Source organism: Nothobranchius furzeri, chromosome 9, assembly GCF_043380555.1.
Source record: "Nothobranchius furzeri strain GRZ-AD chromosome 9, NfurGRZ-RIMD1, whole genome shotgun sequence".
NCBI lineage: Eukaryota > Metazoa > Chordata > Actinopteri > Cyprinodontiformes > Nothobranchiidae > Nothobranchius > Nothobranchius furzeri.
The window spans coordinates 29,515,267-29,526,722 of NC_091749.1; the positions used below are offsets into that span (position 1 = coordinate 29,515,267).

At 44.0% G+C, this 11,456-nt stretch overlaps 2 protein-coding genes across 3 annotated transcripts; one reads left to right on the plus strand and one right to left on the minus strand.

Moving 5' to 3' along the window:
- Positions 1–755: 755 nt before the first annotated feature.
- phospho2 (phosphatase, orphan 2) lies at positions 756–4,382 on the minus strand. 2 transcript variants are annotated; one of them, XM_015953951.3, is made up of 4 exons: positions 4,291–4,382; positions 1,723–1,801; positions 1,523–1,617; positions 756–1,432 (listed from the first exon to the last, which is right to left on the minus strand). In XM_015953951.3, the coding sequence occupies exons 2-4, from the start codon at positions 1,791–1,793 to the stop codon at positions 867–869; spliced, it is 732 nt and encodes a 243-aa protein (XP_015809437.1). In that variant the 5' UTR covers positions 1,794–1,801; positions 4,291–4,382; the 3' UTR covers positions 756–866. The 2 variants fall into 2 exon arrangements, with proteins under 2 accessions (XP_015809437.1, XP_015809436.1); XM_015953950.3 differs by lacking the exon at positions 4,291–4,382 and adding an exon at positions 2,188–2,303.
- syap1 (synapse associated protein 1) lies at positions 2,507–9,439 on the plus strand. Its single transcript, XM_015953949.3, has 9 exons — positions 2,507–2,791; positions 3,011–3,129; positions 3,235–3,301; positions 4,432–4,505; positions 4,587–4,726; positions 7,983–8,134; positions 8,381–8,430; positions 8,516–8,672; positions 8,829–9,439. The coding sequence occupies exons 1-9, from the start codon at positions 2,611–2,613 to the stop codon at positions 8,957–8,959; spliced, it is 1,071 nt and encodes a 356-aa protein (XP_015809435.1). The 5' UTR covers positions 2,507–2,610; the 3' UTR covers positions 8,960–9,439.
- The last annotated feature ends 2,017 nt before the right edge of the window (positions 9,440–11,456 follow it).

Genomic DNA, 11,456 nt, shown 5'->3' on the forward strand with positions numbered 1-11,456 from the left:
CGACGGACGTTTAGAAAAGAGAGCTCGACTCCGTCTGTTCTTGCGAGGGCTCTCCAGCAGGCTCGAAAGGACAGATAATGGCGTTGCGTGTCTCCGTACAGACGCAGAAGCATAAGCAAGGCTTGATGTGTTCCAGTAATGTTGTACCACACTGTTCCACTAAATTTATGCACCATAAAGCCTCGGGCAATTTTCAAAATAAGGCATGTGCAGAGTTGCTGTTTAACTATAATAAAATATGTAATTAGCCTACCTGTGACACCTCCTTGGTGGAGGTAGAAGAGAAAATAAACTACAGACCATTTGGATACATGCTGCAGTCATTCTCCTTGCTTGTTATCGCGCGAACTGGCGAAATCACACGTGATCTTGTAGTTCCGTAACTTCACGGACCACCTGTGTGAAATACATCTGCAGACGCTGCAGGTCTGAAACGCTCCCAATAGGAATGGCCCCGCCGCTGAGGTTCCGGTGAAAACACATCTATTACGTTACATCTATTACGTTACATCTATTACGTTATGCACCGCTCACTCATCCAGTGGAAAGCCCGGGTTACAGCTCAGACTCATTCCCAACACCCAGATAACAAGGCTCATGTAAAGGTTAAAAATCCCTCTTTAGAAGTCTGTAAAAAAATACAATTGCTCTCTAAAATATATGCTTCAATTACATGTACAAATGTTGGTAGAATACTTTTTATAATCTACACTAGTTATTTTTACCATTAAAGGAAACATAAATAACTCAAATAATCCGTACTGGTTCGTTTTTATTTTCCCATTTGACCTAGAATTTCACAATTAATGCATTTCTATTTATATTTATGAATATAGTCATCGTACCCTGAGTAAGTCCTATCGCTCCTACGACTTCATACTTGCTTTTAGCTCCTGGAGGATCTTGGAGCCACTGCTCCAGACAACAACGTTAGCTCTAACGGAGGGGCTACCCTCCTGAGTTGTCGCCCTGGCTAGCAGTTTCTCCAGAGTGAACCCCAACCTGGGCATGACCACATCATTCTCCCTCAGGCAGGACGTAGGGCAGAAATCGTTCCCACCGTCTCCCACATAAAAGATCCGCTCGTAATCTGTGCCACCAGCCGTTTTCTCTGAAAGGTAGAGCTCCAGGACTTTCCTCTTGCAGAGGTTGACAGGACATTTGTTGCAGTCGTGAGAATGGTAGTGCTGCACCTCCATCCAGCCAGACTCGTTAAACCTAGCCGGGTTGCTGAAAACCTGGTCCACAGCTGACTGAAGTCCCGCCGCTGTCAGGACCCATTCTATAAACAAGGAGTTGGCATCAGAGATGACAATGCAGTCAACTGTGTTTTTATTCTCTGATATAAATGTCAGCAAGTCTATCATTCCAGCGGTGAGGGGGATGGTCTCCATCACAGCTCGTACCCTGTCAGGACTGACCCCCTGGTCTCCTGTTTGAATTCATGAAAAAAGGATCACAGCTGATGGCTGAGCAGGAAGGAAGAAACAAAACACAATAAAATATCATAATGAACTCTAACCGATGTACTGCATCACTCTGCACATGTAATCCGTCCAGTGGCCCTTTCTGTAGGAACACTTCACAGAGTTTGGAAGATTTTGGTTCGGAAGGGACCTGAAAACAGGAAAAAAGTGAGATTAATAAAAGGATAAATGGTTACCCTACTACACTTTCCTATCTACGATGATATTTGGATAACGTCTGATGTTTATTACATACTGGATCACCCAGATGTCACAGTTGTCATCAACCACAGTGTGGTCAAAATCAAACACCATCAGATGCTTCATGTTTTCACCTGGAAAAAATGTGGTTTTGAATAAAGACACACAAATAAAGTGAAATAATCATCATCAAGGAGTAAAACAGGTTTAGTGGCTGAACTGTAAGCACTTTCATTTTCTATAACTGCTTATTTTAATATGCCGATTCAACCACGGCTGCGTTGTTAATATGATCTGATTTTTGCTTAAATTATCACAACAATAGTATGTTTTTAAAAGCTAGTATTATTTTAAGCAGGAGTTTGGCGTAGCTTGTCCAGCCTAATCTTCCGGATTAAAAACGAATGCAAAATGCCAAATTTGGGTAGAGAGGACTCAGCATTGAGTACACGTGTTTCTAAGGCCGAATTCATAGTTAGTTACTTTACACAAATCAGAATATTAAAATATAAATTATTACCGGTCTGTCTGTCACGAGTCCGACGGAAACAGCGGCTGTAAATATGTGCAACACATTTCTGCTCGCTACTGCCGCCTGCTGGTTGTTTCGATGCATTACTAGAACGAGATCATGACGTTGAGATAGATTTCATCAAATGTCCTTAAAAATATCGTCATTATCTAATTATTTTTGATGTAATTTTCTTGAATATTTATGCAACAATAATTAATTGTTAAAAAATCACAGTAAACGAACAAGAACAAGCTCATTTTTGCTCTGTGGCCACTAGGTGGTAGTATAATTCAGCTCTGACAAATCATAAAACAGAAGAAGAAACCCTGCCCCTTTACTTCCTGGTTGCATAAAATAATCCTCGCACTGTTTAGTGTGATATATTCTGTCGTCACCTCTTCTCTGACGAGTTTAAATTTGTGAACCAGCATGTTCAAAGGATTCGGGACGTGGTTGGGTCTGGAGAAGACGTCGGAGGAGAACCTGAGAGCGGAGCAGGAGGAAAAGGTGGTGGAAGCCCAGAACGACGTAAACAAACAGCAACCAGCTGACCAGGATGGGGAGGCAGAGACAACGCAGACAAACACTCAGCAGAACAAAGGATTTGGTGGTGAGGAACAAACTATGTCTCGCTACTCTATTGATTAGTAAATGTCTTTAGAGAAGTTTAACGCTTTTTTTCAGAAGGTAGCGTTTATTATATCATCTTAAACCCGAACTAAAGGTTTCTCCATTTGTTGTTTTCAGCCAAGTCAGCTGAGTTTAAAATCTGCTGTTTGCTTCTTGTTTAAATAAACGTTTCTGTTTTTATCTCCTCTCCTGTTTAAAGACTACATCTTCAGCTTTGCCTCCAACGCCACCAAGAAGCTCTCTGATTCTGTGGTGGAGACTGCTCAGAACATCAAGAAGACAGTAGAACAAGGAAAGATCGACGGCATCATAGACAAGGCATGGCGGGATTGCTGGCCACGTTTTTGAGCCCTTTAGGGCAGGATTTCGTGTTATCTGCTGTATAAGTTAGATGACTGATTACGTGTTTGTGTGTCTTTGCAGACTATTCTAGGGGAGTTCCAGAAGGAACAAGAGAAGTTTGTTCAAGAGAAGAAAGCCAAAAAGTCAGGTAAAGCCAGATGTGACGTAATCACAGGTGTGTCACCATTAGGTGGCATTTTCAGGTCACCGAAAGCCCTGCTGACCCTGTGTGTTAGGGTCAAAGTCCTCGCTAGATGAAAATGACCATCTAATGAAAATGTTTGAAAATACATGAGAAAAAGCCGAATAGATGGATTGAGTCACTTAAAATGAGCTCACACACAAGTTAATTAGTACTTTAACACTTGCTGATAGGAGGTAGAAAAATATAAAAGGTTCACAAAGTTTAAATCTGTTTTAAATGACTGTGTATAAAATTCTTGACTTTAGGAAAAACATAAACAGGAGCAGATCATTTATTCCGTGTGAGGGCTTGAGCTAACTGATCGTTTAGAAACGCCTTCCTGGAGTTACAACCTACTTTTTGTGAAATTGGGATTTTTGACTCTTTTCACAAATCTAATGAACTGAGAACAAATCGTGTCTTTGTGACGGGCTTCTGCTGAGAAGCCCTGAATCTTTGCTGTCAACAGGAAGGTGGCTCATCCCTTAAGTTTAGCTGTCTTGGATGCCCGAATGATTTGCATGTCTGTGTTGAAGAAACGGAAAGGAAAAAAAAGACATTTCACAAATATACAGCCACAATATTAGGTGAAGTCTAAAGAAAATGAAGATCCTTTGAAATCCTGGAGAATTATTGTTCCAGAAGGAGGTCTGAATGACTGGAAGTGACTCGCTGTTCTCCATGGAGTCATCAGTACCAGTTTATAAACAGACTCGTACATTAGAGTGACTGTTTGGCTAATTGATAGCAGCCCATGTTTCTAGTTTTATTATTGTCCCCTTTTGTTAGGGGGGGGGGAGACTATGTTGGATCAATAATTGTACAGAAATGCTGATAGAATATTTGATAGATTATTAGACTAGTTTCAAGTAAGATACTGTTATTATTTTGCCCCAATGCTCCATTAGCTTCTATTAGCAGGTTAGACCTGAAAGAGGACGTCTGAGTCTCACCTTAACTCTTCGTTGTGGTCCTGAGAATCAGCTGAAGTTATGTGGCTCCATCCGCTCTTATCGTAACATGTCCTTTTAGAAGAACTAGGCGTGTGTGTGTGTGTAAAAGAGAGATAAGAGTGTGTCAACGTGTTTGTGTAGAAGCAGCAGTGCCTCCATGGGTCGGCTACAACGAGGAAGAGACGATCCAGCAGCAGATCCTCGCTCTGTCCGCTGTAAGCAGCACCATCCTACTACAGTGGTGTCTCTAACCAGCTGTTTGTGCAGACACTGACCTCTCTGGGTGCTGATTGTAGGACAAGAGGAACTTCCTGCGGGACCCTCCAGCAGGTGTTCAGTTCCACTTTGACATGGAGCAGATGTATCCTCTGGCTGCAGTCATGCTGGAGGAGGACCAGCTCCTCAACCGCATGCGCTTTGACCTGGTTCCTAAGCAGTAAGTGGTCTTTCTACATCGTGTGTGTGTGTGTGTGTGTGTGTGTGTGTGTGTGTGTGTGTGTGTGTGTGTGTGTGTGTGTGTGTGTGTGTGTGTGTGTGTGTGTGTGTGTGTGAGCAGAATGTGGGAACCACTTCTGAGACAGGGGCAGCAGAGATAACATACTGTAACTTTTCTAGATCTTTGCTGAACTCTGTTGTGTCAGATGGTGAGGCAATAAACAATCTTCAAAGCTTAGAGGCTCAGCAGTATCTACATAGTAATAAGTGGAGTGTGTGTATGCTCCAGCCGGGTATCAGATACAATATAAAGCTGCATCGTTGACTATTTTGTGATGTCCTTGCCGAAGTTTTGGAACTTAGGTTAAAGCTGGTGGTCTGAACACACGTTACGTTATTACTCAGAAAATTGTCCACATGAAATCATACCTGTTGTTGTTGTTGTGAGGCTGCTGTCATGTCTGTTTGCTACCCAGCTTCTCGTCTCTGGAGGTTTGTCATATCTAACAACAAAGTAGGATGCAGGTGTTCCTGTCTGGGTATTTTCACAATAAAATGAAAGAAATGCACAAACAAAGTTTTTGGTGGTTTTCAAGTTAAGATTTTTCAGCCACATCCTTCTGGGTTCCTCATCTCTGGAGAGGGGGTGGGGTAAACCAACGCTGGCAGCCACACTCTCTCTCTTCCTCCAAAATGCATGCTCTAAGCATCGCTCAGATTTAAAATCCTCTGATTGTTTGTACAACAAACTCACTTGGAGGCCAGGCTTCCCTGCCTCTTCCCTGTAGATAACCAGAGCATCACTCAGTTCGCTGTGGGATGTGCTGAGCAAGATGGTGTCGTCGGCATACACCAGGTCAGTCTGGTGGTAGCTGCCTACGGTTCACTCTGAAGATCCGTTCACAGACCTTGCACATCAGATGGTCGAAAAGGCAGTAGAAGTCCTGCTGGGCACCACTGGAGATGGAAAACCAGTCAGAGTGGATGCAGCTCTGTGCGTTGCTGTAGAGAAGTTTGAACAGGGCAACGCTCTTGGGTGGTGCTCCAAGTGCTTGTAGGAAACTCCACAGTGAGTTGTGGAAGACTGTGTCAAACGCAGCCTTCAGATCAATAAACCCGGTATCGAGGTGTCAGCCTTTACGGAATTCATATTTCACCTCTATCAGTAGGCGAACGGCAGAGATGTGGTCTGTAGTGGCTCGTCGGGCACAAAGACAGCCTGCCGGGGGTGGCGACTGCACCTGATAGCTGGCAGGTCACGGGTGAGCATAATCCTGGTGAAAAGTTTGCCGGGGATGGAGAGAAGTGTAATGTCTCTGGGGTTGCTGCAGGTCAGGAGGTCCCCCTTCCAGAAGTATAGCATAACCCCTCAGGTCCTCTCAGTTTCCCACGCCTGACTGAATGTGTGGACAAAACACTCAACAATGCCGTCACTGCCTGATTTCAACATTTCGGCGGTTATTGCTCAGATGCCGGGGGCTTTCCAGTGAAGTTTTTTCCGAGCTGCTCTGACTTCCTCAGGTGTTATGAGTGTTGGCCGACCCCACCATCTTCGTGGCCACCAACGCTGCAGCCCCCTGCGATGCCTCCAGCGTTGGTGGCCACGAAGATGGTGGGGTCGGCCAAGTTGGTGCCATGCTGCAGCAGAAGGCTGAAGTGCTCTTTCCAGCGTTCCAGGCAGTCTTCCTCAGTTGTTAAGATTGCTGTCCGCATCTTTCACCAGAGCTGTCTAAATGCGTGGGCCATTCCGGGCTTGGCGCTACAGAATGAAAACTCGGCTCATGTTGCTAATGGCTAATGACTCTAGATGACGGGCCTCTGCTTGCCAGTAGTTCTCCCTTACCTTGGCCATCGCCATGTTGCCATGACGATTCAGGTGTCTGTACTCTGTGAGATTGCCGCGGAGGCGGGCCTCACGTCGTTAAAACAATAACAACATAATAGTAACAACTTTTTAAAAACGTAGCTTATGAAAAGATTTTTCACCTGGAAAACCCAGCATGTTTAAAGGTGCAGTATGTAAGAATATATGGAGAATTTTACAGTGAGAAAATCCAAAAAGAGTCTAAAGTTTCAGTCATTTTGGAAGGAAGGTTATACTGAAACATATTTCCTTTCAAAACGAAGGAAGAAGGGATGTAATTAAACTGTTTACCGTCAGTGAGTGTGGGGTTGTCGTGTCTCCTACGAGCTAATACCGCAACACCGACATTTGTAATTTGACAACAGCGGACAAAAAGCCCCAGAGTTGTTTAAAGTGTTTGATGGAACCAAATTTTACCACAGGATGTAATTTTTACTTCACCTCTACATAATACACCTTTAACGTTACCGGCTTCAGCCTAGAACGTTGTGGGCCAGCTGCTTGGCCTCAGTGCTGAAAACCTGCTTCGATGAGCTCGTGGCACAGACACACGGGTTCTTTGAGGCTGGTCGTGACACCTGGTTAAGACCGGCAGCACCAATGAAGTGCATTGCCGTCTCTTTTGATAACAGGCTGCAAATAGAAGGCGGCCGTTTCAGCTCCGGCTCGCTCCAGTGCCGTCAGGACCAGCATATTTCGCGGTCATCTTTTGTTTGTGCAAATTACCACATCAGTGTTTACGTCTCGCCTTTATCGTTCGCTTCAAACCCGAAATACTCCCGAACTGCACAAGTGGTGCTCATTTTAGGCGCCCGGACAGTTGGTGCACGAGTCGCAGCCGTTTTTCTCCCCGCCTCTCTTCTGCGCTGTCAAGTGGTGACATCATTAACTTTATGGAACGTCTACAAAAGTTGGAAAGAAACATTTTAAACTATTTAGAGAAAACAAAAATGTCAGCCACGCATTTGTTTTATGTACTAAATGACTTTCATTCATCTTTTATTTATTTTAGTTTTTTCTGTCTCTCATGTGCACTGTGTTTTTTATTTTTCATGACTGTGTTGGAACTGATACCGTAGCTCTTTTTTTAAAACGGGGTGCATACGGTATTACCGTAACGCCGCCCGAGCCTAGTTGAAATGTTCAAATAAACCACTACTAGCAACAAAACTTCACCGTGTAAGCTGGTGGCTGTGCGCTACTTCCGCCATCTCGGCGGATGTTGGCCGCATCATCGTTTCATCGTGAGCCAAGCCGAAAATCAGGTGGATAGAATCTTCAGCACAACCCACCGCTGTGAGTAAGCATCAGCGAGGGGCCGTGGAGAAGAGAATGTCCCTCGACGAGTAATGACATCTCCATGGTTTTATGAATGTCCGGTTCTGTTTGCCAGTGTGAAGGAGGAGGTGTTCTGGAGGAACTACTTCTACCGGGTGTCTCTGATCAAACAGTCGGCTCAGCTGACGGCACTGGCAGCTCAGCAGCAGCAGCAGGACGGCGGGAGCAGCGGGGCCAGTGTCTCACCGGAGGACGTTGTACTAAAAGGTCAGATCACAGAAGCATGTTAACACTTAGATTTAACTTTTACTTTTGAATAATCTATTTCTTTTTTTTTTTTTTTGTCCTTTTGTAATAAAAGTCTCTAATTTGGATAAAAGTTATTGATGATCTAGGATAGATCTGTGTTTTGCAGTTCTCCGTTTGGTAATGGAGGAATTGGAAGCCACAGAAACGTCTGAAGCTTCAAAGTGACCCCTGAAAACTAATGATGGTGTATTCATTCCTTTGTAGACAATGTCAGACCCAAAACTCCACCCGTTTCCATCAGCAGCTTGCAGAAGGTAGAAGTCCTATGGGTGACTTTTAAAATCAGTAAAGACATTTGAAGTGGTTTACTTCTCCCTTCCCTGTTTGTTCAAACCTCAGCCGTCTCATGAGGAAGAAGAAGAAATCTCAACAAGTCCTGGAGTGTCGGAGTTTGTCAGCGACGCGTTCGACTCAACAGCCATCAACCAGGAGGACCTGAGGAAAGAGATGGAGCAGCTGGTGCTAGATAAAAAGGACAGTGTCTCCTCTCCTGATGGTTAGCCTCGTCATTACTTATTTAACGTGATTCGAAGGTTATTTTAAAACAATTTTGCTGTAAAGTGTCTGGATTTTGTAAGAGAACTTGTCATTTTGTTAAATACCTGCATTTAGAATATTTTAGCTCCTAACCTTCCAATCGACTTCCATCCAGATGATTCAGCAGATTGGGAAAAAGAGCTTCAGCAAGAACTTCAGGAGTACGAGGTTGTGACCGAGACGGACAACAGGGATGACCAGTGGGACCAAGAGATTGAGAAGATGCTCCAATCTGAAGACAGCTAGAATAGGATGTCTTCACGGGTAACGGTGTGCTCTAAAACAACGCAGGAGGAGAGGAAATGACCTAATCCTCCTTCCTGATGAAGTAATGTAGATGCAGTTCTAGCAGGAGAGCAGCTGCAGGCAGGAGTAATAGTGAAGTTCTACTTTCTGACTCGGTTTTATCTACTCGTTTTCCTCAGCTGTCTTTTGATGGGCAAAGCCTCCAGAGGGCGCTCTATTGCAACTTTTAAACAGAAAGCATCTGATGTGAGATTTTATGTTTCCACACCGCTGGTGTAGTCATGTACTGGTGTCGGTACAACAAAACGCTGTAAAGCTGCAGCGTATGTAAATAAGAGGACTGTAACAGAGTACAGGAACATCTTCATCTATTTAATCCCATTTTCTGTTGGCGTCGTGTTGTTTCTATGTAGCAGGAATATTGTACACGTCTGATTTACCTATTTTCTCCACTTTCTTTAATAAACATTGATTATGGAATATGAAGCGTTTTATTTAATGTGGAACAAACCCCAGAGAAACCAGTCAGTAGAAACCAGTTGAAAACATCCAGGTATTTTACCTGTGCTGACAGGTGAGATTTAGAGATAGATAAGCTTATATCAGTTGGTTCAAAAATGAAAAACGTTTCAGAACCACTGATTTAAGTCGGTGGTTCCGCGTTTTAGTTTCTTATTCACACAATTGTAATGAAAAGTTTTTGCGGACCCAGATATTGCTAGTTTATAAATTCGCTAAGAAGCTGAATGATGAAGCATTCAAACAGCATTAGATGATGATTTGTATCTACACCGATGAAACTGGTGAGAACAACAGCAGAGCAGCTTGGAATAAATAAAAAAGAAAAGTTGGCTGAGAACAAGCGGGACACTGGCGAGAGCTAGAATTCCTCAATGTCTCATCTCGTACACTAATTTTGAAATGAGTCTTCAGTGTCATCTAGTGAAAAATTTTGAAGTTTGAACTATTTTGGTCAAACCTTGTAAGTGATGTAATGCACAGTCCATTTCTTTTGTGATCTGTTACCATCTGTATGCATCTCAAGCTTTGTGAGTGACTTTCAGAATGAGCAGAGCCATTTTTGTTGAGTTTTGGGGGACATATTGAATCTGGTTAAACCTAATTCATTAAACACAGACTCAAGCAAAAGTATTTCTATGTCTTACTTTTTGATAATGAGCTTTATGAAAGGGTTAAGACACTGTAAGTTATTACCAGACTGACCACAGAGTCATGTCCACCATAACCTCATAGATACGTCTGAAGTCCAGAAAGGTGAAAACTTCATTTTAAATCATGAGATCCTCAGATAAACAAGATAAAGTGTCATAGCACGTTGAGTCTTGAGACGATTCTCTACCATTAGAAACCAAGGCGTTCAAAAGCTGCTTTACAGACACTGGCAATACTTATCTGATCAAATCTGAGGAGGGAAAGTACGCAGATGGCAGGTGTGGGAGATGAGAGTCCTTCGACTGAGTGAGTCAGTGTGGGATGATGGTCTGCATGTTTGGCTTGTAGAAAGTCTGTAATCGTGTTATGAGACAAACACGTAACTCCGCTGGTTCCTGCCAACCAGACAGCCGGGCCTGTCCCAGCATGCTCCACAGGACAGAGCTGCTGTCTGGAACGTCTCACCACAACGACACTAAAACTCCTGAGTGAACGCTCATTAGAAAGTAGCAATCAATGTAAGGATCGATACACCAGCACAGCAGGCAGCTCTGCTTTCTGCCCTCTTCTGGGTCTACACAGAAGCAGGTAGCTTAACGAACAGGCCTTTGAATGGGGGGTTGGGGATTCCTCTTTGTTTTGTTCCTCCTGCTTATACAGGAGCACGTCACTCGCCGGCTCCACGGCATCGCAGCCTGCGCCCGCCAGCTGCTCCTGGAGGAACAAGCAGCTATCGCCATGGAAACAGAGCCTAGCAGAGGAGGACCCATGTGTGTGTTTTATTGTCTGTGCGTGATGTTGGTTTAACAGTGTTTTAATAATGCATGGAGGCTGACCTGTGTGTGTGTAAGCTCACCCTAACCTACACACACATAGCAGAGTTACACTACCTTGTGCCTTTGAGCATGCTGTTTATCGCTGGAAGACAAAATAAATGAAGCCTACACAATAATGCGACACAAAGTTATGCTGTGAAAGTGGAAGGCTGAGATAATAATTTGCCAATACTTGTGTATCTCCGGGGACTCTACCAAAACACTTTACTCTTAAGGTCTTTAAAGTCGCCTTCCACAGAATTTCCCTAAACCAGGGGTGGGGAACCCTGGTCCATCAAGGGCTGGTATCCAGCATATTTTTGTTTCAACCCTGCTTCAACATACCAGATTTCAATTAGCAGGTGATCAACAGGCTTCTGCAGAGCCTGATGAGCTGCTGAACGGGTGAATCAACCACTGAATCAGAAGCGTTGGAGCAAAGACATGCACGATACCGGCCATCGAGCACCAGGGTTCCCCACGCCTGCCCTAAACGGTTTCGAGCTGAG

What these genes read in the sequence shown, in the direction of transcription:
- phospho2 (XM_015953951.3), bottom strand. Translation starts at nt 1,793, where the DNA reads ATGAAGCATCTGATGGTGTTTGATTTTGACCACACTGTGGTTGATGAC. An exon ending in TGTGACATCTGGGTGATCCA is followed by an intron (nt 1,618 to 1,722) that starts GTATGTAATAAA and finishes TCCTGTTTTCAG; the next exon opens with GTCCCTTCCGAACCAAAATC. An exon ending in CAGAGTGATGCAGTACATCG is followed by an intron (nt 1,433 to 1,522) that starts GTTAGAGTTCAT and finishes GAATTCAAACAG; the next exon opens with GAGACCAGGGGGTCAGTCCT.
- syap1 (XM_015953949.3), top strand. Translation starts at nt 2,611, where the DNA reads ATGTTCAAAGGATTCGGGACGTGGTTGGGTCTGGAGAAGACGTCGGAG. An exon ending in TCGACGGCATCATAGACAAG is followed by an intron (nt 3,130 to 3,234) that starts GCATGGCGGGAT and finishes GTGTCTTTGCAG; the next exon opens with ACTATTCTAGGGGAGTTCCA. An exon ending in GAAGAAAGCCAAAAAGTCAG is followed by an intron (nt 3,302 to 4,431) that starts GTAAAGCCAGAT and finishes GTGTTTGTGTAG; the next exon opens with AAGCAGCAGTGCCTCCATGG.